This window comes from Oxyura jamaicensis, chromosome 14 (genome assembly GCF_011077185.1).
Source record: "Oxyura jamaicensis isolate SHBP4307 breed ruddy duck chromosome 14, BPBGC_Ojam_1.0, whole genome shotgun sequence".
NCBI classification, from domain to species: domain Eukaryota; kingdom Metazoa; phylum Chordata; class Aves; order Anseriformes; family Anatidae; genus Oxyura; species Oxyura jamaicensis.
Genome location: NC_048906.1, coordinates 6,707,330 through 6,731,294, shown reverse-complemented (window position 1 = coordinate 6,731,294; position 23,965 = coordinate 6,707,330). Strand labels below are relative to the sequence as shown.

The 23,965-nt window shown below is 43.5% G+C and overlaps 1 protein-coding gene across 1 annotated transcript in view; it reads right to left on the bottom strand.

Annotated features, from left to right (window-relative positions):
- The window catches only part of LOC118174326, a 153,214-nt gene that overhangs the window by 5,112 nt on the left and 124,137 nt on the right, over positions 1-23,965 (bottom strand). The window contains exon 6 of the mRNA XM_035339599.1: positions 10,689-10,859. Coding sequence (XP_035195490.1) covers positions 10,689-10,859 — 171 coding nt within the window. The remainder of the gene's footprint in view (positions 1-10,688; positions 10,860-23,965) is intronic.

The following is a 23,965-nucleotide window of genomic DNA, read 5'->3' as shown; positions in this document are numbered from 1 at the left end:
GCGCACTAAAGAAGACATTTGTCTTCATTTTATAGATCTGAAAGTATACATCTGGGACCACAAAAGGTCCCAGAAGAAGTTCGGCACCCTTCTCCAGGCAGCAAAAAAGCTGTGTCTTAACCTTTCTTGCTGGCTACTGTACATAATTCTTAGCCTATACACAGTCTCTCGGGGGTCACTCTTCTCATTACATATTTATGTGCCTAAGGAATCCTATTCTATAGGACCTGGATTTCCGGGGGCCACTGCAGCACTACAGTCCCCCTGTACACACACATCCCTGTGATTTTTCTGCAGTTAAACAGAAGCCTGCAGTAGAGCAGGGGCTTAAACCTCTATCCCCCATGGGCCAGGCTGTGCCGTAATTGCCATCCAGTCCCCCTGTGTACAGAGTTCTTTTTTCATTTGTAATCTAGGCTACCAGAATTGTACAACTCCATCAAGATCTGCAAGGTAATAATGAGCCACGCTCTTCAAAAATGTACTTAAGGCTGAAAGTGATTAAAGATGCTCCAGCCTGCAATTACCTATTACTCACTGGTGCTCTAAACGGTTCATTTTTCACATCATTCCAGGAAGTTGTAACTTCTTAAAGCAGCGTTTCTGGTAATTATAGGAGAGCAGCAACAGCAGGCACAGAGCATTATCTAACGCTGCAGCAGAGGCAGAAACGCTGCCTTCCACGGATGATATGCTATGGGCAGGAGCACGGCACAGCTGGGCAGCACCTGGTCTGGCTGCTCGGCCTCACGTTGCCTGGGACAGCTGGCTGCTCACTGGGAGGGCTTGGAGAAATTCTGGACTTTTCATACTCGTTGCTGCTTTGGAGATCAGCTTTGGCCCCAGCAGAGCTCAGAACTGCAGCATTCCCTTCGTTGGGGCTACATCCAGCCCTGCCCATCTGCAGCTGGCCTAGGAAGAAGAAAAGGCTTTTGGCTGTTTTTGTATCTGACTTCATAGCCTTTACTGGGAGCTGCTTTTCTTGCCGTGTTCACAAACTAAAAAATCAAGAATTCGAAAAGTAGTGCTGCTTTGGTCTGATAAACATATATCAGAAATACTATGGTGCTTAAAGAAAAACAGAAACAAATAAAGGGAGTCACGGGCACTCGAGACATCCACTCCATACCAGACCCTAACTGCAAGACCAAACACTGCAACTGTCCCGGCTGCCGCCTTGCACAACACAGGCCAGGGACGAACCCCACTGACAGCCTGACTGTGGCAGTGAAGAACACAATTGTTAGGGTTTGAGCTCCTCAGGCTGCACGCTGCCTTGCTTTGGAAACACCTGGGATACGCATAGAGCAGTGGGTTTACATCTGCTGCGGTGAAGCAGCCGATAACTTCTCACTACTTTGGCCATGAAGGTGGCAGTACAGGGAGAAACGACTTCTTTCCTGCTGGGCTGGCTACATGTTGTGACTGGGAAACAAAAAATGTGCAGACACGTTCCCCTTGCATGCCCAGGCTCAGTGCCTGCTCTTCCTTGCATCCCCTCCCATGATGCTTTCTCACTCTTCGGTTCTTCTGTTTCGTACTTCTCAGACATGACGTGATCAAGCCTGTTTGCCAGGACAGTCCCAATTCATAACTCACCTTACACATGCCTGTGGCTTGAAAAGCATCGCAATCCTTCACTTCAGTTTGGAAGATAATGTTTTACAAGATGTTACCTTGTGATTAAACAGTGCCATGATTGCAGCTGCTGTTTGTGACTTTTATCTCAGTTAAATAGCAGTAATTTTTACCTGCTTGGAAACCACAGTGCACGTGCACATACCAATATATAATAATTATTACCACTAGTACTAATAATTATCACCATTCCTAATGGCAGGAAATTATCTCAATGATAAGAATAACAATAAGCTTTCCCAAGATGGTTTCAGCTCACTTAATCTCAAGAATTTATATCAATAATAAGGAAATAGATATTAGGAGTAGGAATAGAAAAAATAAATACATGCATAAGGATCATGGAAGAATTTTACCTGTTCTGTGGGATAACTAGCGAACAAAAGAGACATACCTTCTTGCTTAGGTATTTGTCTGAAGAAAAAACAAACAAACAAACAAAAAACTAACTTCTACATGATGTGATTATGCAAGAAGAAGGATAGAAAGACAGGGGGATTTGTTAGCTTTATGGGAACTGCGACCTCCTGGGTGGTGCTGGGAGAGGCTGTGGTGCTGAGCTGTACAAATGCTACATCCACGCGAGTCTGGGCAAGTGAGAAGTTTTCCATTCAGAAACAGCATCCCAGCTCCAGTGGGACTGGCACCAAGAGGAGCAGAAAGCGAGCCCCTGGCCAGCAGCTTGTGGCTCAGCAGGTCTCCCTCCCTGCACTGTCATGCTGCCCCTGCCCCTACAGGTCGCCTAAAGGGATCCCTGGCTTTGAAGGGGAGAAAGCCAGCCAAAAATACAAGTTAGCAAAAGGAAACAACAGAGCAGCAGCTACCACACGATGAATGCTACCAACACAAGCCTTGCTGACAGCTCAGAGCCCAGGCACCTCTGTTGAGGCAGATTGGCTTAGTCTCTCAAAGCACAGGAACTAAAGCAGCAGCAGCTGCCCCCTGGGAAACGCCTGAATCCATAGAGGAGCAATGAGCATGTTTGGGCTGGAGGAACTGGCTGGAGAACATGCCTGGAAGCTTTTGCCACTCTTTATCTGGGCTCCTAACATCCACTTGGCTCAGCGTGCAGGTATCGCATCTATTGGCTGAAAAGTCAAAGGCAGCAGCACATTCATTGATTTTCATTTTTACCCCCAAGTAGCTTGGAAACCTTTCCAGAGTTGTATTTTTCCACCCTGACCTATATTTGTGCTGGTGATTCATCTTTCCATCGTTACCCCCACCTTGAAGCAAGGCAGCCTGCATCACCGCACGTCCACGCAGGGCACCAAGGCCGCTCCACACACTGCCATCGCACCCCAGGTACAAATTATTTCAACACACTGGGGACCAGCAGGACTTTAAGGCCTGATTCCTAATGCATGAGAACATCAAGGGGGAAGCTTCAGTTTCCTGAGGTTCTTTTCCTCATCTTTCTATTCAGGGTTCAGGGGCTGGTCACAGCTGACATCCTGATAAGCAAAATAAGCCCAGCCCAGGCAGTCCAACTTCGGTGGCATCCAACTGGGCTGAAGCAGAGGAGGACTGCGCAGCATCTTCTAATGGTTTTTATTTTGGGGAGGAGAAACATCACCTCTAGGAATTTAGCTTTATTGGACACTCTAATCCAGAAGAGATAAAAGCACTTACTAATTACTGCTGGGTTTTGTTTCTTTGAAGAATTGGGTTAAATCTCTTTTGAAAGTAGAAGTCTGTTTGTGCTCGTTAGATGTATAATTTAATTTGCCTAGGAATTTTTCTCTTCTAGGGTTTTGTTCTGACGATATATGTACATTTTCCCCTCTCCTTTCCTCTCTTTTCTCCCCAAAGACAAGAACTTTTGATTTACTATAGATTTGTTTTCCTTATTTAACCACAAATTTCCCTGAGTTTCTTCTGAGCATCTTTTCTGGTGACCTTATTTTTTCCTCTCTTTTTCCTCTTGAAAATGCATTTCCTAAAATAAATGTGTACCTTTTGCATCCCAGTTTAATAATTGTGAGATGTATTTGCTCATGCATGTTTGCTGACTGAAACATGTCTTCATGCTACGCTGGAGAGAGAACTCAAAATATCTACTTTGGAAAAAAAAATCTATTGAAATCACCATGAGCTAATTTATTTGCCAAGCACTGCTATGCAACATTGCAGGAAAAAGAAAATTGGGCTGAAGGGGAACTCAGGAGGTCATTTAATGCATATTACTTCCCCAAGTCAGGATCATCCAGCCTACATCATTCCTAACAGATGTTTTTCTAACCTGTTCTTAAAAACCTCCAGTAATGCTATAAGCACAGCCTCCCATGACAATTTCCATTAATATTCAACTGTCCTCACTACTAGAAAGTTTTTTTCCTAATGTTTAACCTGAATTTCCTGAGAGATAATTAGAGCCTGTGACTTCCCATCCCATCCACATGTATCCCATCTTGTTAAGTCCCTCCAGCTGAGGGAAATGGTCCAGACAAATTCCCAGGAGCTCTTTGTGCTTCTGTTCCTCTGCAAATATAGCCCAAATTTTGAAAATCCCACCCACTGAGAGCTACTCCCAAAATTCAAACAGAGATCAGCTGCTTGCCCTGCCTATGCTTGACATCTATTGAGATTTTGCTGTGTCAGTGGAAAAAAGCCTCACACACCACACACAAAGTCACACTGCACTTAACTGCACAATGTCCTTTCCTTCTCTTGGCGGGACAATGTTCTTCATCCCTGCTCAGGTTCTGCAGAGACATTGGGATATTCACTGGGTACTTCACCTGCATTGGGACACCAGGACATGGGTGGCGTATTATAAATGAGCTTCGTTCTGGGGTGCACTACCTGGGGATTGCTGCACAAATAAAGAAAAACATCGAGTTTCTGTCCTGTTTCTTATCTGTAGGTAATATATACACTGCTGTGGACTAACAGAGGCTCTCCTGGCCCTATGAATGAAGACTTAACTGCATGAAGTTTAACAAGGCCAAGTGCCGGGTCCTGCACCTGGGGCGTAATAACCCCAAGCAGAGCTACAGGCTGGGAGATGAGTGGTTGGAGAGCTGCCAGGCGGAGAAGGACCTGGGAGTGATAGTGGACAGTCGGCTGAATATGAGCCAGCAGTGTGCTCAGGTGGCCAAGAAGGCCAACGGCATCCTGGCTCGTATCAGAAATAGTGTGACCAGCAGGGCTAGGGAGGTGATCGTCCCCCTGTACTCGGCTCTGGTGAGGCCGCACCTCGAGTACTGTGTTCAGTTTTGGGCCCCTCGCTACAAGAAGGACATGGAGGTGCTTGAGCGGGTCCAAAGAAGGGCGACGAAGCTGGTGAGGGGCCTGGAGAACAAGTCTTACGAGGAGCGGCTGAGGGAGCTGGGCTTGTTCAGCTTGGAGAAAAGGAGGCTCAGGGGTGACCTTATCGCTCTCTACAGGTACCTTAAAGGAGGCTGTAGAGAGGTGGGGGTTGGCCTGTTCTCCCACGTGCCTGGTGACAGGACGAGGGGGAATGGGCTAAAGTTGCGCCAGGGGAGTTTTAGGTTAGATGTTAGGAAGAGCTTCTTTACTGAAAGGGTTGTGAGGCATTGGAACAGGCTGCCCAGGGAGGTGGTGGAGTCACCATCCCTGGAAGTCTTCAAAAGACGTTTAGATGTAGAGCTTAGGGATATGGTTTAGTGGGGACTGTTAGTGTTAGGTTAGAGGTTGGACTCGATGATCTTGAGGTCTCTTCCAACCTAGAAATTCTGTGATTCTGTGACTTTAAGGTAACAGTCAGCTTTGCCACTGACCTGGTACATTCATTTGGGTCAGCCAACTAATCCTTCCCTTGACCTAAGTTCCCATGTTAAAGGGAACGATCCCTAAAAAAGGTATTTTGTAAAACACATTTTGCAGGATGCTTTGAGATGTACCTCCGATGCATGCTCTGCCTTACTGTCCTCAGCTTGGCAAGTCAGTAAAATCCCTCGGTGCAAAACACTGCCTAAATGGAAGCAGCTCCAGGCTTCACGGCAAAGTAGCCAGAACTGAGGTTTTTACCTCCTGCAGGAGAGGGGCTAAGAGGAACCACACTTCTGGCAGCAACTGGTGCCCCCCAGCCTCGTCTCTTGCCCTCTGGAGGGACAGCAGCAGCGATGGCTTTCCAGACATCTGTTAAGCAAGGCAGAAAACAGCTGGAGCACAGCTATTTCGCTGCTGCCAGCAGTTGAAGCGATTTTGCTCGCCTCTAGCACTGGCCCTGTCTGGTTATTAATTTTTGTTTTCATTACCATTATTACTACTACTATTTTAAATAAAAATGGAACAAATTCCTTCCCAGAAATAGATTTAATTATTATTTTAAACAGATGTTTTTGCTGCTGCAGGATGTAGTAAGAGAAATATTCTCATTGCATGAGTGGGTAGAAATCCTTCACGGTGGATGATGGGGGACTAGGAATGATGTTCAGAACAAGCTGGGAGTCAGATTATGCAGAGAGCCTCCGGAAACTTTGGCTTCTGTAGTCCTGGAGCAGTTGTTGCCTTGAGGGCACAAGCCCCAAAAACACGGAGGTCCCACAGCGTGACAGCCCGAAGTGGTAGGAAAGCAGGGAGGATCCATCAGACCACAAATGGGCAAGGAATTGAAAGCATTTTTTGATTGATGCCAAACGATCGTGTTGCTAGCCTCAGGAAAATGAAACTCCAAACAACAAAACACCATCATTTGGGGCCAATCAAAGAAGTCTTGCACAGCCCCAAGCTGAAACACTTTTGGTTTGTTTGATCCTTTGAGAAAAAAATACATCATGGACACATTGATATATTTTGAAAAATATATATAAAAAAAGACAAAAATACTTTGTTTCTTTTCCAAGTTTTGACCATTTTGCAAGTTTACCTTGAGACGTTTTTGCGACACTGCTCAGCTGGGCGCAGCACACTCCACACCTGGGAGCACAGCATCATATCCTGGCCAAGGGGGCATTGGTTCCTCTTTTGGAGGAGGTTTCTGAGGGTGGGTAAGAGAAACTATGGTCAGGACTAGTGTAGACACATCAGCAGGCCTTCATGCGTGACCCCTCCATCTCCTGGACGTGTCTTGCAGCCCTGCAATCCTTCAACTCTGGGTAATGCCTCAGGTTCCCAGGATTAAGACCTCTCGGTGCCCAGCATCAGAGAAGTAACAAACCCCAGCCCTAAGAAGCTCACATTTTGCTTTCACTGCCTGTTGAAAAGAACTAATGAGCTTTGGCCTGGAAGCCCCAGACCTCCTCCAAGAAGTTGTCCAGCTTCTGCGTTTGTGCAGCAGACACGACCGCAACGGGTGCTGTGCCGAGGTTACAGAGCCAGAGAGATCTTGACCGGTAAGCAGGACAGCTTATTGCCTCTCTCCTAAGCAAGAGGTCAATATAGGCTCTTTAAAATTAAGCCCTGTAAACCACATTGCATCAACACATCCTGTAAGCACAGCCCTGCCTCAGTCTCGCTGGGGAGGACAAGGAGCTGCACACCACAGCACAAAACCTCAGAGCTGCCCAGCCAAGAGAAAGCAGCATACAGTGAATAAATGCATGGCTACATCTACAGAAATCATTAAAAAATATCACTGACTTGTTCTGTTCTTTGCCAGGGTATAACAGAGCACTACCGTAACTCATCCTGTACCACACAGGGCAGAACTGGTGGCAGACAACCCCAAATACACCAGTAATACGGCTCTTACCTCACCATCCCTAAGGGGTAATTTCAGAAACCTGCTCCCTTTCCAAACAAGGACCTCAAGCACCATGGGGGCAGCTGGGGATGGGCTTTGAGATTATGGGAGGCCACCTGAGTACTTCTGAGGGTCTGATTAACTCCCCCAAAGAGGCTGAGAAAGCCCTTGGTGCTGACCTGAGTCAGATCCCGCTCCTCCACCCACTCAGCATGACCCCCAAGAGAGCTGGCTCTCCCAGCTTTCTTGCAACCCAAATGTTTAGCAATCACTTGTAAATACTGAAACAAATCTAATTATTCACATAACTGGGGAAAAGAAGGCTCCTGCTGTTTCCCAAAAGGGAGGCACAATAACCCATTCCAACAATGCAAGAGAGAAACACATTTGCCATCCCGATCCCATACAGGGTTTGTGCAGAAAGCCTCTCGCTCCTCTGCGGCCTGTTACCAGCCCCACACCTATGTTCAGAAATGCTTATACAAGGCAGCAGAAAATCAAAGAACCAAACCAGAGAAGCCTCCAAGGCCAAAAGCTTCCTTCCTCACTCCTGGTTTCTGTACCTCACCTGGCCTTTTCTTGCCCTGGACCCCTGCCCTTGGCACGCAAGGACAAGCTCTGCAGAGCTCAGCATGTTCCCAGTGGAGCACATCCCTGACCGTGGGTACTCCCAGCTGGGGCAGATGAGGAGTGCCAAAGCAATATTTCTTTTTCCCCTTTCTCTCTCTTGAATAGTTCTATTTTTCAGCTTCCTCAACGAGCATTCATGCCCACAAGGTGCCCCCATGAATCCTGGGCTGCTCCTTGGGTCAGAGCAGGGGCAAAAGAAAGCCAGAGCCTAAAATGTGCCTTCCACCAGGATCAGGAGGCAGAAGGGGACTCCCTGAGCAGCCTGCAGGGCTGTGCACCAGCAGTTAAACCGAGCCAGGAGGTCACAGATGTGAAACACCCCAGATAGCACATGGGTCGGCTGGGTCACAGAGCAGCACGGTGAAGCCGTTCCAGCTGCAGAGCACAGAAAGTGCATCTCCCCTGTAGGCACTGTAACTCCTTTATGGCTTGTTTACACACTCCAAAATAATTGATAGAAGCTGTGAAACATACTAAGTTATTGTGTTTTTTTTTTTTTGTTTTTTTTTTTTTCTCCTAAACTTACGTACAATTTTGTGAGCTTGTTGCCAACACCAAGAGCCAGACAGAAAACAAGCAGAATTGCTAACCTCTGCTTCAAGGATTTGACCATCCCAAAAATTCTTTTGAAGTTACAAAATTTTTAAGACTAACACAGCCTCTGGTTCTTTTTGTTTCACTTTTTCATATTTCTCAGTTTCCCAGCCATCCACATACCACACCACCTCATTTACAGACTTTTCTCTGCAACCACAAAGGTAAATTCTGTTTGTTTGTTTAATTACAGCCTACATTGTGTGTTCCCTGAATAGATGCAATCAGTCAGCCTTTGAAAGTTCACCATACCTTTGTGACAGGCAGCAATCCTGAACCAGCTCCATTTATGCAGGAATTCAGGCAGTGTTTCAGATACTCCCATCCATCAAAACAGAAGTTGCCATGTGAGTGGTCAGCTGAAGTCACAGCTGAGAAGTGAACGTTTGGATCTGTTCTCTCTTGATCCAAGGCTCAATACCTTGCTGGCCACCTGCCTGAGCTGGAGCAGGCTCACGTTGGCTCTGTGCTGTGGCAATTCAGAGATATTCATGTTCACCAGGGGTTGGGGCAGGTGAGGCCAGGCTCAGCCATCAGCAGGGGCAGGGGATGCAAAAGCCTTTCCTATTGCACAAGGGAGAGAAGTTGGTGGTGCAGCCCTGATGTAAATCAGGGCTGGGAACTTGAAATCAAGACTTCACTCCAGTGATGAGTAATCTCTTTGCATAATTCCCCTCTGAATGTTTTGGATACAGCAACATGTTGTTTCTCCTCTAGTGGCAGTTTTTAGGAGGGCTTTCTTACCAATTCGTGTCAAGTCTAGTTGAGTTTCAAGTCTGGCTCAGTATAAACAAAAAAAATTGCTCATATTGGGAGACTTAAAAAAAACATACAAATGTTTTTAGAAGAATGAGTCTCTCTTATTTTGAAACATTTCCTCCTTTGTATCTGTTTTGTCTTTCCTTTTTTTTTTTTCTGCCAACTTCTTAGCAAATGTGTTGTTGCAAACAATATGTTTCAAGCAAAGAGAGCAAATACTTCCAGAAAGCAAAGTTTAAAAAAGTCATAATGGCTGATTCACTATGGTAAACATCTGATTCATGCATCTGCTGGCCCTCTAGTGAGAGCGTCATAGTATTTCCCAAGACTGAAAGGCCCAATAAAAGCAGTTATAAACTTGAGTACCAAATGCTGTCAATGAGCCACTTACCATAAGCTACAGCCCCAAAACTGTTCAGAGAAGGGTTTGCCTTGAAGACTTATTTCCAGGGAAGTTACCAGCTTTTAAATTCGAATTTCATGTGGCAGGGGTGAGAAAACGTACAAAATAAATAAGTATTACAAACTACTGACCCTCTTCTGACATCTGCACAGGTGATCCAGTTGGCTGCATACACCTCACCCATTCCCTGTGGTGAACATGCAGAGAGGCAAAAATAGAATAAGAGCAGTTCATTAATACAGGAGTGAATGGGTATTTCAGGGCCTCTGAACGCTGCTCCAGTCCCACTGCTTGCGGTTCAGATTGACTTTATATGTGAAAAAAAACTGACAGCAGCGGTGCGACAAACTCTCACCTCGATTCCCAGCTGCGCAGGTTGGAACAGCCCGTGGGCTCTGGTCAGTATGTAAGCAACTGTGAATTTGGTGTTTGCAGTCGATTCCTCTTCTGTAAATTCAGTCCCTCCTGAGAGATTTGTCTTTATACAGGACATGCCTCTAGGAATCTTGCCTTTAAAATCGTTAAAGATTCCATCTGACATAGTTTAATAGGCCAACATAGGGTCTGTGTTGCCTAAATCCACTAAAAACTCTGAAAAGTAAAGCTTATGATGTGGTCCTGCCTATGCAGATCTTTTGTGCAGGGGACATTTTCCCCTCTAAATTTGTTTGTGCAAGGCTCAACACAAGGTGTAACATTTTCCAGCTGATTTCCCCACTCCCTATGCTCCAGATCACACAGCTGATTGTGAGCTCGGTGAAGGGCTGAGATGTTCTCCCTACACCATTCCTTTCTGAAGAATGCTGCTTCATCCTCATTAGAAACAGCTCTGCCATCATTTGTTTTCTTTCTGTTACCCATACGCTCCCAAGCACCTTTATTAGAAGCTTCGAGCTTGGAGTTAAGAGCTAATTAAACTGACAGTACTGCCTCACTGCAACTCAGTGCAAAACAATTCAATTTGGTCTAATTTCTTGGAAGTGAAACCAGACAGTGCTGTTTAGAGGACGATACCTGCAAAATATGTTGGAGTCACATTCCCCATCACTGCACGCTGCTGTGCCTGTTGATGAAGGATCAGACGTCCAAGCAGCTGGGCGTGCAGCAGGCGGAGGCGTGGGATGGTGTCCAGGGGAAGCAACACTGTGCCGCATCAGCTCCATCGTCTGCAAAGGGCCAGTGAGGCTGAGGAGATACAAATGGGGGAATTTGCTTGAAAAAGGAGTAGCCTGAGAAACAGTGACCCAGAGAATTGAGTTCTTAATTTGAAATAGGAAGAAAAGTCGCCTTGTGTTTTTCTTCTTTTTAACAAGATGTTTAAAATCACAGCAGTCAAAATCCCTATTTAATATATTTTTTTTTTCTCATGAAAATTATTTCAGGTCTTAAATTACATAGCAAGAGATCTTAAAGAGGCACAGGTCATATGTTCAGGAATTACCTGTTCCCTGCTAAGGTGGGCATGGCACAGCCCTTGGCAGACCGAGGCTGGGTCACCATGCTTCGCTCGCAGCACCTGCAGCTGCAGCTCTGTGTAGGTTTCTTCTGAAGCTAACTGGCATCTCAGCTCATAGCTGACACTTGTTTGTGAAATTGCAGAGTGACATGAAAACCTTATCATCATATTGAGCTAATGGCCAGGTTTGGGCAGGAGACAGATTTCCTGTCAAAGTTAGGATGCAATTTCAAAATCTCCACTCGCTTTTGTATTTACAAATACAAATAAATAAATACATCTGAATAATTACAAAAAATACAAAATACAAAAATCATTATGTTGTTTCATTTTGTACATTAAAAGATGCTTGACTTGAATTTGAGCCTTTTAAACCCCCCAAACACAGCAATGTCCCATTTTATTCATTTCTCTCACACACCTGAATTCTTCACTTAGAAAACCTGGAAAGAGAGCAAGAGCTTTTCTGCTGAGCAATCCAGCAGAGAACAGCCTCGCTGTTCAATGAAATGTGTGCAGCAAAGAAAGTTTGTCAAAACCTCCTAGCAACTATGAGCAATTGCTAATACCAATGGTCTTTAAAGCACCAGCTATCAGCATGATCAAATCACAGCTCTAGCAGAGCCTTTGGAAAGAATTCGCTGTACATTTTGTTAACGAACCGGTAACAACGCTCATAATTTCTAACTCCACTGAGCAAATTGCCTCTCCTTCTCACACGCTTGGCTACAAACAATGCAAACCTTTGCACAGTAAGAGGTCAGGCTTGTACGGGCACCAGACACGACCAGAACTGACATGCTTCTTACCGCCTGGGTTTGGGTTTTGACCTACCTGCTTAGTGACCTCAGCCACCACTGCTGAAACTGGCAATGGGGAGCGGGAGCCAAGGGTGAGGGGACATTAGATCAAAATGCTGCATTGTTTAACACTGGAGAAACAATTTTCATGATTAATTTAAGAGGCTAACTACTTAGTCCCTGGGGAAAGAGGCTCCTTTGGAGGCCAGCCCAGGTGAGGCTCAGGTGCTGTGAAGCACCTCCTGAAGAGGCTGTGCAGAGAGCTACAGGCTGCAGCTGGTCCTTTCCTGGCGTGGGCCATGCCACTTCCAAACATTTTGGATCTTTGCACAGAAAACACTAACTGAAGAATACAATTCTTTGTGTTATTTACAATAGCTACATGCGGTCCAAACATCCAATCCACACCATCACCATGGTATGGAAACTTGGAGAAGAAACTTACACTGCATTAATAAGCTAACACTCCTCAATGTTTAGCCACCATCAATGCTACAAGCACTTTAATAGCCTTTACTGGTAGCAGTTCTCACCACACACTGGCCTTGGAGCTTACAGACACTTCCAGCCACACGTGGAAGCAACTGTGGGACTATACTATGAGCCCTGTGTAGGGTGTTTAAGGGTTGGTCTTTCACCTGTTACACTCCTGAGCAGTGTTGGCCACAACAGTGATTTAATTCAGAGACTGCAGCCTTTCCCCCTTTTATCATCTGTAAACTCAAACTATTTACAGATTGCTTAACGCTTCCAGCTTCTGTTTTGTTAAGGTCACTTCCCCCCCCCCCCCCCGAAGTGTTGATTCATAAGGACTTTCCACTGTGCTGTTCACCATCTCTTCTGACTACTTAACATTTTTCCATTGCTAAAGATGAGGAATGGAAAAACAGTGTATCTTACCCTATTGATATAATAGAGTATAAATAGATAATATTCTATTTTTACTCTGTACTGGATCTGAGTCTAATAACCTGTAAAACTACAGATACCTTTTCAACTACATTTAGTATTTTTTACTAAATAAGTTACTGGAGTCTAAGAAAACAGGTGCATAAATAACAACAGGGAATGAAGTAGCAGAAAAGAATGGTAGCTTTCTGTTCTCACTCTTTATGTGACTGGCTCATCCAATATTATAAATGGTATGTGAGTGTCTTACTGCAAAAGGATTTTCAACCATGTTATTTGGTAGGTTTTTTTCCTTCATATAGCATTCAAACTGAATTAACTACCTGCACAATTAAGTAATAAATCACTGCAATGATACATTGCTCAAAAATGCTTTGCTATCAGGTTATAAACATGGGATTTAAGATGCAAACCAGGGTTTTCTGCCAGATCTCTTGAACATGGTTATAATGTGGCTCTACCATGGACGTAACAGTGGAACATGGCCTTATTGCTATGATGATGACTCTTAGAACCTTTTTCTGTTTGGCTGTAATGTGGCCCATTTGAAATTCTCTATGCAAAAAGCTCTTTGAAATTATTTTAAGCAGCAGTCAAAGGATCAACTTATTTTTATTAACTGTGATAGTAAATGAAGACATTAGAGCTGTGCTCTTGAGATGCCCACATTGTAACTGGGATGGTAAGGCTTGCTTAAAGGATGATTTCTGCTTCATCACTTTGTGAAATCAGGACCTTTGGACTAACTGGTAAAAATGAGTAATTCGAAGGGTACAAGATCATTTTGTACTTCTCTTATTTGACTCAGCACCGTTCTTAATATGGAAACTCATGAGCTATGGGGAATCTTTCCTCCTCCAGCTTAAAGTGAATGGGAAAGTCTATTCTTGTGTGTCCTCTGTGAACCTGCCGCTGATTTAGATACTCATTTCCACACCTTCATTGTACTTCCTCACACAGACCATTCCTACAGATGAACTTTTGTAGCTGGAAACACTGAACATTGTGGAGAGAACATCATTTCCTGCACACTGCTGTTAGTGAACCATGGAGCATCATTCCTATGCTGCTTACACAGCTCGGAAACAAAACGTATGACTAGGAAGATCAAATGGGGAATTATGGTGAAATGAGTAAACAACGGTTGAAATACACTGGCCATGAAGAAGCTGATCCTACAGAACACGAGGAACTGGTGCTGGTTTTCTAACTCAATTTTTAACTTCAACTGTTTGAAGTAGAAATTCAAGCACCTTAAAGTCAAATACGTAAGTAAAGATGGGGAGATGGTCTGCCCCAGGCAAGGGGAAGAAGTGAAACTGCCAAAGCGACAGAACCAACAGATTGCAATTAGCACTGTTAAGACATCTCTAAATAGTCATCAATCACCTAGGTTCAGACTAGGGTGATCCCAGCATCTTACACAAACAAAGTGGGAGGAATAGGGAGGCACCTGTGGAAAATGTTTATTTCAATTCAAAGAAGTAGGGGGGGAAAAAAAAAAAAAAAAAAAAAAAAAAAAAAAAAAAAAAAAAAAAAAAACTGAAAACACGTGGGCAGAAAGCATGAGGAAAGGGGAAAGAATTCCCCCAAAGGACAAGATCAGCATCCTGACAACAGGATGATTTCAATCAAGGATGGTGCTGAACTCGACGTGACGGAAGGTAAAATTCTCCGGCACATCTCCTCCTCTCTGGGGGTACAGCCTCACTGCTGGATGCATTGTCTGTGAGGAATGTGTGAGCAGAAAGAACTCTGCCCCTTTGCTAGTGCTGCCCAGCCCAAATAGTCTTTCACTTGGTCTTTGAGAGTGGCCTGGAGAATGTCAGAGGCTGAACTAAAAAGCTTGGAAAGACAAACGGTACAAAGGGGTCAAAAAATCAGCCCCCATCTTCGTACTAATAGCTTTCTGCCATTGTACTAAATGAAAGGTACAGTCTGTCTTCACAAGTCTGATTATTATAATGGTGCAGCAATAGGCACTGCATGAAGAAGGCAGAAATGCTGATGTCCACCAACATGTCTCATTGCAGCAGGAGGGTTTTTACTCCCTCTGCCCTGAAGCCTCAGTCCTCAAGCACAGCACTAGGGATTTCTGCCCTTTAAAAGACTGCTTTGAAGAGCAGTATCTGAATAAAGATGTCAGATGTGTACTGCAGGTTACTTGCTACAAATGCATGTTTCCAAAAAGTCTAACATATTCTCCTGATGAGATAAATCTATTTTTATCATGGATGGATTTCCAGAGATATACATCAAGAGTATTTAGACGCATGAAATTCTGAGCGCAGAAAATCAGCAAGTCAATTGGGAGTCCTGACACCGAGCAAGTAGCATGGCTTTGTACTCTGCTCCCCAGCAAAGGCACACAGCAGTTTTTCTTAACCCAAGAGAGCCCTGTATTCTTCTGGGAGAAGAGATAAAAAGGGTGAGGAATAAAATCTGTTTGTCATCATGGGGGCAAAATAGCTGCTAGACAAATTCATCCAGCTCACAAGATTCCTGTCATCATCTTCTCTACAGCTTTTATTTTTCCCCCTTTTCTACTACGTGCGTATAGAGAAGAAGAGCAGAACGATGAAAGATGAAATAAGAACAAGTTGAATGACAAATTCAGTAGTTATTATATAATGAGCAAGTTCTTCAGATCTGTTTAGGAGCAAAACGTATCTTGTATAAATAAGACAGGCTCTTTCAGCATGACATTGGACCTTTTCTGTCTGGCTGGCTTTGTAGAGACATTTTGTGGGGAACAGGAATTACACTTCAAACAGTAAAATATAAGGACTAAAGTGATAAAAGTAAAACAAACAAAAAACAATCCTGACCAATGCTATTTAAAATCTGGAGCTGTTCTAGAAAACTTAAAAAGTAGGAACTGATGAAAATGAAAGAACTAAGCTTTGAATTTAGTAAACGATGCTTACTTGATTACACCCATATGCAGTCACTGATGAGCTCTTGAGCAGAACTGATGAAAAATTGGATTGTTTACATGTATTAAACCAAGCAAACAGGAATCTGAGCTGAAGGTGCCAAAAAACCTTGCAAATAAAAATGCTAGCAATAATTGCTACATTTTGCGTGTCAATAGCATGCCAGCAAGGATTCTGCATCAAATTCTGACCAACAGAAAAAAGGTTGGGTATGTGAAACTGTAATATCACTTATCTACCAAGCAGGACACCTGATGACTGACAACTTTAATTTTAGCGTGAAATTGGCTGACTAGCTGTTGAAACATCCATCCCTTTTGACAGGGATAGTAGTCTCTGGATATTTACCACTAGAAACTTCCAAAGTCATCCTCCTGCTCTACTCATCTTTATTTCAAGCAGCAAAGAGAGAGCCTTGACCCCAATCAAAACTCCCTCGATGAGCAGGGCAGTGGTTTTCTTGGGGTGTGGTAATCACATACCATTCCTGCCTCTATGGGAAGGTCCAGGAGCTCACGAGAGATCTACGTACTGTAGAGCTGTGTATCCAGAGGACAAAGAGAGGTCTTTAAGGTAATGGTATGAGTTGAAAGCATATTCAATTTAATATGGAACAAAAATGTGGATCAGGAAGACGAACTTTTAGCCAGAGCTCTTTTTTGTGTTCTTCATATCCAAAGGAGGCCCACTAAAAGAAAGGGCTTGATTTTATTTTGGGGTTGTTTGTACATTATCTTGCATAAGAAAACTATGAATATAACCTAGCAATGGGGTTACAGTACACATCGCCTTATGGTACCTACCTCTGCTCTGCACTGAAAGCTATCCTCCCTTCTTTCAAAAATAAACACTAATTAGGAGAGAAAATAGTCATGAAAACCATGACTACTGTATCTTTTCTACACTGCAAAAATATCTTCAGCATTACAGAGTTCTCCTGCCTGAACAGAAAAGATATTTTAGTGTGGAAAAAGTTGCACTTTGGTGAGCTAGGAGAAAAGCGTTCCTTATTTTTAAGCTGTGGTCTCACAGATGTGAAGACCTGCCTGTAGTTCGGAACCCTGTTGTATCTGAATTTAGGATATGTATCATTTAGGGAATGTATTTAGGGAATCATTTAGGATATGTATCATTAGGAAATGTATCATTTATTTAGGAAACGCATTTGTACATGCAATCATTTAATTATTCTGATTTTGGTATTTGCCATCCACTCTGAGTTGAGGAAGTGTTTATAGCCAAAATACAATTAAAGTAGAAGCCAGACAGCAAAATTCCAAATCTTTCCAAATCAGCCTTGAGATGTGAGCTATCTTCCTCCAGGACTGCTTTCTACCAGAGAAACCACCTTCAGTTCCAGGGACTTCACCACAGCATCACATACAGATTTGGCTTTACCTCCAGTTTTGTATTGAAGCATTACTGATTTCTTTCCAGAATGGTCTAAACTCTTTTGAAATACTTGTTTCCACAGTGAAAATCGTCCACACACAGCATCCCCCCGTGCAAAATGGACTTTTCTTCAACCTGTGGCTGAGGGACCAGCACAGACATTCCACGGGGAAAGAGATGGCATTTAAAAATAATGAATAATAAAAAAAAAAATATCACCAACATCCCAAAAACAAACAACTTTTTCATGTTCCTGTTGCTTTGGCTGCCTGGTGCCCCAAAGTACTTGTAAACCTTACCCAAAGCAGCTCGAGAGTGACTTTGCTGTGCCAAAGCTGGCCACAGGATACTAATGGTGTTTAACTTTCCTAAAAATACCATCTAAACAATTGCCTAAGGGAATGATAAAGTACATATGAAGCCTGAATGCTGCATTGACTTCTGAATTGCAACAGAATGCTTCTGCAGAATTGAAGGATTACTGCTAATTTTTATTCAAAAAGGAAAAATAGAACTGATGAGTATAACACATACACGTAGAGTATGCTGAGCACTGCATCAGCCCAGAGACTATTAGCACATAATTAATTAAAATGGCTTGGCACTTAGGCTTATGCTACTGACTGTACATGAGCTAATGTTGGCCCACTTTCTACTCTCATTACTGTCCATGTCAGTGGGAGGGACACATTTGAAACCATTTCCTGCTCTTTGTTACGATATGTGCAAACAGCAGGAGAAATAGATGCTCTAAAAGAGAGAAAGCATCTCCAGCATGGCAATGGAGGAATAAATTATTCTCTCGTACAGATTAGAATTGCAATGTAATTTGGTGGAAAAAAAAAAAAAGGCAACTCTTTCTTGTGATATGATCAAGGAGATTGTTTCATGATGCTGTCAAACAATACTCTGAGTTGTGGCATTAAGTACTGAAGGATTCCCACGAACAGCCTCAGCAGCTATAGACATGTTTGGGTAAGCCTGGGGTGCTCCTTTGCTCCCAGGAGTTTACGGGTTTGTGCATCCTTGGACACACACTCAGTGAGGTCGTCTCTCAACAAGAAATTGGTCTCTCTCTCCAGAATCACACCTTCAGAGAAGAAATTTCATTCTGATTTTCTTGAGAATGGAAAAAAAAACAACAGATGTGTAGAAAAACAAAATAGGAAATTACAAAACTAATCATATTTTTATAAACTGCTAGAAAAAAAGTTTCAGCTTGTGTTTTGGGGTGCTAATTTAGCTCCATTAAAAAGACACAGAATCAGAGTAAGCTCTCTTTACCAGAAAATATTTTCTTCCCAACTGCTGTAGTCAAAGCGAGTAGCAAACCCCAAGGGCTGTCGCTTTCTCAGGTTTAAGGACAAGAAACTGCTCTGACATTGCACTCAAAGGCAGATACGTGTGGGTACATTCTCCCAGCTCCTCCAACCTCAGCGGGGCCATGCTGCTACCCCAGCTCAGACTCAGTCTGAAGCACAACAAATTTGACAATACTGAGCTCCATGTATCTGCACAACACATTAAATGCAACTCTTGAGGATTTATTAGTGTTTCAGTGTCACCAAGAGCTGATTAATTATCAAGGATTTCTGCATAGCAGCTAAAGGGAGAGAAACGTGCTTTGAAGAACAGCAGCATCCACACCGGCTGAGTAGCAGAGAGCTAATTATTTCTGTCTATGTCATTGTTGTTGCCATCAGAGGGGAGAAGCTGGCATTTCTCCAGCTTCTGGTACTTTAAGGTAATAACGAAGAGTGTCTCAGCATGCAGCGTGTTAGAAGGAGATTTAATGTGCTTGCTGAATATTGTATTGAGTTCCTGATTTGTGTCAGCAAGACCTGCTAATTCATAAGAAAAGGTGTCATCAGAACTTATTTTACATACGTTTAGACACTGGCAAATTATGCTGGAGAAAGCCTGAGTGTAGCCCTTAGGACTTTGCTGCAGATCCTGTCTGACTTGAAAGGTTGGTGAGGGATCCACTGAGGTATAGGCAGACCTCGGTGTGCAGCAGCCTGCTCAAACATAGCCCTCCAGGACACCTGCCAGCCACCCCTGAGAAGGGTTTGTGCATTTCATCCCTGCTGCTCTCCTCGTAGCACAGAAACCTCCCAGGATGCTGTCCCTGCCAGCCTGGGCTTCCCACTGCTGTGGTTCCTGCGCAGGCTGCTGCTCCTTCAGCACCCTCCCAACATTCCCGTGGCTTTGCAGATCCTGCAGTGCTGCCAGGAGCAGTCTCAAATGGCTTTTCCATTCCCTTCGCCTCTCCTGTTGCAGCTATAAAACAAGCCCTGGTTTATGATCCCACATTTGCCATCTGAAAGCCAGTCTCTGAAAATCCCTAGGAATTCCATTGACATAAAATCCTGTTTTCCCAGCTACGACCAAAGAGGAGAACTACTGAGAACTGATCCAAGGTGGATCAGTGACTGGGTTCCTTGGGCAACACTGGGCTCCTTCCTGCTCTGGGGGGGTGCCGTGTGTTGGCCGGAGGGGAGCAAGTGGAAGAGCCTCACACAGGCACACGTGGCTCCCTCCTGGAGCCTCCAGGGCTGCGGCATGTATTCCGATACCATGAAATCCCAGAACCCTTCATAAAATATTCATCGCTTTTTAATGCCGCATATTCTAATTTTAAAATTCAGCCCCTAAATAATTTAGCAGACTCATGAAAAAAAAAATAAAGAAAAAATAAACAAGGCTCCAACAAACAAAAGCCCCATTGAGGCTCTGGCACAGTTGCTAAATTAAACCTGTCAAAGATTCCCATCATGTTACTTATTTCTCAGGAGAGATTTATAGCTGTGCCCACTACCTGCAGGCGTTGAGCCCTTTTGCCATCCAAAAGCCAGCAGATAATACCAACGACCTGATTCTGCCAGAGGAAGGGCAGTGCTTATGGAACGTGCAACATCACCTTTGCAGGCCCAGGGAAAGCAGGTCGTACCCTGCCATAGCTTCACCATCACTCTTCATCCCAGAACCCACCTTCTCAAACCCCCCATCCGACACACCCTGGTCACTGTCCCCAGGGACTACTCTATCAGCAGTCTGGGCTTTGCTTTTACATACCTTAAGAAATACAGAGATGGAGAGTTCAGACCTCTCCTCAGTACTTGGATCCATAGTTAAAGTATCTAATTTGGTTTGAATTTATGTGCTTTCCAATTCTAGTTCTTGAGCCTTGTTACAGTTTTTCTGTACTAAACAAAAAAGCTAGTGTGCCCCAAACTTCCTTTTTTTTTTTCCTTGTACAAAAAAAGCTATCCCCCAGAATTAATCCCACTTTCAGTTATTTAGCAACATATAAAAAAACCTGACTAGCCTTAGAGATTAAATTAAAATATAAACTTCTATAGCCATAGACCTATTTGTGATAACAAAATCCTGCTTCTGTGCTTTGTTACTGTTTGGGGCTGCCTTTGTGCAGGTTACCCTTCCAAAAGCCAACTCAACTCACCTCTCAGTGCAAAAATACAGTATGTCCCCTGAAATGGTAAATATGTCAGCTATCTTTCCCAATTTAATTAACTTTTCCCTAATGACCTTGCTAAAATAGACTTCAAAGTTCAAAAGACCAAGAAAAAAAAAAAAAAAAAAAAAAACGAGAGAGAGAATTGCATTTTAATAATGCACTTGATGAAAATGGGGGAAAAAAGAGTTTTCATTATTCAGTATTGAAGTCATGGAAACTCCTGTGCCTAGTGGCTGTTTTGTCTTTTATAACATCAATAATTTAAAACTTAATTGTTGTGCAATATTTGGTTAAAGAAGATTATGACTCTAACATTTGCATTTATTTATCAGTAATGGTGAGATAGCTCTTCCTCAGCAAAAATATATTTGGAAATTCATTCACCCTGCAAACAAAATCACAAAGTAGCTCATCCCTAATGCTCCTATTTAACCACTGAGAAATTAAGCCTCTCCTTTCTGGTGTACGATGAGAAATGTCTGTTTATTACCAAGCCATTTAGGTGACTTTTCTGGAGTGCACTTTCAAACCATTTAAAAGGCATATTTTGAGGGTAATCTCCAGGAGTAACAACCCCATTATATTGTGCTTAAGCTGAGCGAAATGTCTTGGTTGTATCTCCAAAGGGCAGAAGGTGTTCCTTAATGCCAGTCATTTATCAGAAGAAACTAATCATTCCTGGAGTAGTCTGGGTGCAAAGGACAGCACTGGCGGCCTTCAGGACAACACATCTAGATGCACAGTGCCACTTGTCACGTCCTTAAGGACTTCCCAGGCTTGGAGGTTTGAGGCACCAATTTCCCTTTGATCCCATGGGATGCAAAACCACTCAGCACCTCCAGCCTGTCCCAGGACTGAATCAACACCCCCCAAAAATCTGCTAATCCAAGGGGGAGCTTCCCTTGGCTTCCTGGTTGTCCTGTTATACATGGTGCCACAGCTCAGAAGAAACCCAGGGAGAGGTTTGGCTCTGAGGGCTTCTGGTTTCACCTCTGCCCTTCGCACAGGCGCGCTTCATGCCAGCCCTTGCAAGAGGGGCAGTACTGTGCCAGGGGAGTTCTCCCTGCCTCTCAGCTTTTAAGATTAAAGCTGAAAATCCCATCCACCATTAGTTATGGGGAATTTGGATGTCTTCACCTCAGAAGAATGAAGTCTTGGCTCAACTTTCCAGAAATACCACCTGGGGTTATGCACGTCCCAGTAGTTCCCACCCGATACTTAGATCACCATCATGGCAGCAAGAACAACAGCAGAGATTTGGGAGGGAGAAAGGGCCTTTCGGGATTAGAAAGCAAAATGTGAGCTCTACTGGGATTAAGTGGCACTGAAAAATCATCCACTGTTTTAAATCCAGCAATCTTGTAACTTAAAGCACTCTTGAGAGCCTAATCAGAGAAAATAACTTTCAACTGTTGATTAAAAAAAAAAAGTAAAAAGAAAAATGATTGTTATACCTTCTTTCTTTTACCAAGATGTTGGGAAAAAAAAAGAAAAAAAAAAAAAAGGCAGAGATAACATTGGAGGTAGAGGTTTCAAATGAAGTTATTTGATGCTCAAATCCTCTGGACCACTTCTATCCTTACACCCTTCTGAACTTACCCCTGATGCTGAAAGGTTAGCACTAAGGACCATGACCCTGGTGTATAGGTATGTAAAATAAACTTTAAAAATCATGATTTTGAAAAGCTTAGAAATTCACAAGGACCACCAAGTCAGTGACACATCCAGTGAGACTCAAATCTGCAAGTCATGCAGAGCACATTTCCCACCACTGCATTACACACAGATATCTAAGTTTTGCAGAACTCCAACGAATCCAACCAATGCTGTCAGCAATTACTTTCACCACCCTATTGTGTACTACAAAAAGTTAGGTCACACCGAGAACAAAATTAAAGGTTGGATTTCCCAAGGTTCCTAATGCCTGCTCAAGCATCTGCGCAGAGTCAAAAAGTGCATGAATGAGATGCCAGGGAGAACTGAAGTTACCGCGGAAAAAAAATGACTCGCCAGTCTGGTAATGATCCTGCTGGGAATGAGTTTGTGTTCTTCGGGTGGAAGGTATACTGCCTGCTCTCTGAAAACAGGCGGTCTGAGCAAACCCTGCAAGCTACTGAGCTCTAAGATAGCATGCAAGTTGATTACAAGCATCCATAATAAAAACTCAAAATCCTCAGGAATAATAAATGCCCTTAATAAAACTTGAGTCCCCTTTAGGGAAAAGAATAGCCAACAACCTTCTGAATGTCTCATGTTAGACGTACGTGGAAGGTGGCAGTCTGTCTGCACGCAGACAGATGAGCCGTGATTAATAGCAGGGTCTCTGCAGACTCCATTTTGAACAAGGATTTCTCTTGCTGTCTTTTACCTCCACAGAGTGATAATACTCACAGAGGTGTCAGGAGACGATCTTGCCCCTGGCGCAGTGCTAACAAGGGTCATTAAACTCTGATGAGCATCCATTTAAATCGATATCTCCAAGTCAAAAAGCTGGATCCTGTCCAAGGCAACCGCTGCGAACGCTAGGACATGCTGCAGTGCTTGGAGCAGGCTGGGCAGCCTGGGCAAGATGAGCTAAACTCAAACAGGAGAAAAACAAAGAGGGAACCAGTGCTCAAGAGGTGTTCTGGGTACTAGTACCATGGAGAGCATGACCACCAGAGGCACCATGGTCCCCATGCAACTGATAAGCAGCAGATAGCTTTGACTCCAGACTAATACAGAAGTATAGAAAGTGAGTCCATCTGTGAAAGCCCATAGAAGGTGTTGCTCATGGGCCTCATGAAGCATAAAAAAATCATATTTCATCCATCCTTTGCTACATTTTTCATGTGCCTACTTAGTAGCAACACCATAGTCCTTGAACATTAGCATCAAGAGATCTCAAGGAATGCAGCAAAGCAGCTCAGTTAAGACACTGCAGCCCGGAAAACAGGAAATACTAAATAAAAATCCAGTAAGTCAGTTGGCATCCCCCTGCATATTTAGTGTCTGTAAAAGTCCTTGCACATGTTTAGCAAAGCATTTAATTAAGTAGAGCTACACTGTAATATTTACTCAGCTAATGCCTCTTTATTGACAGTGGCTTTCACTTGTGAAATGCTACTGTCTTTTGTTTTTAAAGGCCTATGTTTGTATCAACGCTCCTAGCTCTTAGGAAGGATCCCAAGTCATCTGAAAATAACAGGTATTCCAAAACCTAGGGAAAAATTACCTGCCTTCTAGATAACCAATGCTATTTTCCTGGTTGCAAAGAACACAGATTGCCCAAGAATTATAGCGAGTCTACAATCTGCTGTATTTCATCTTGTATTTAAATG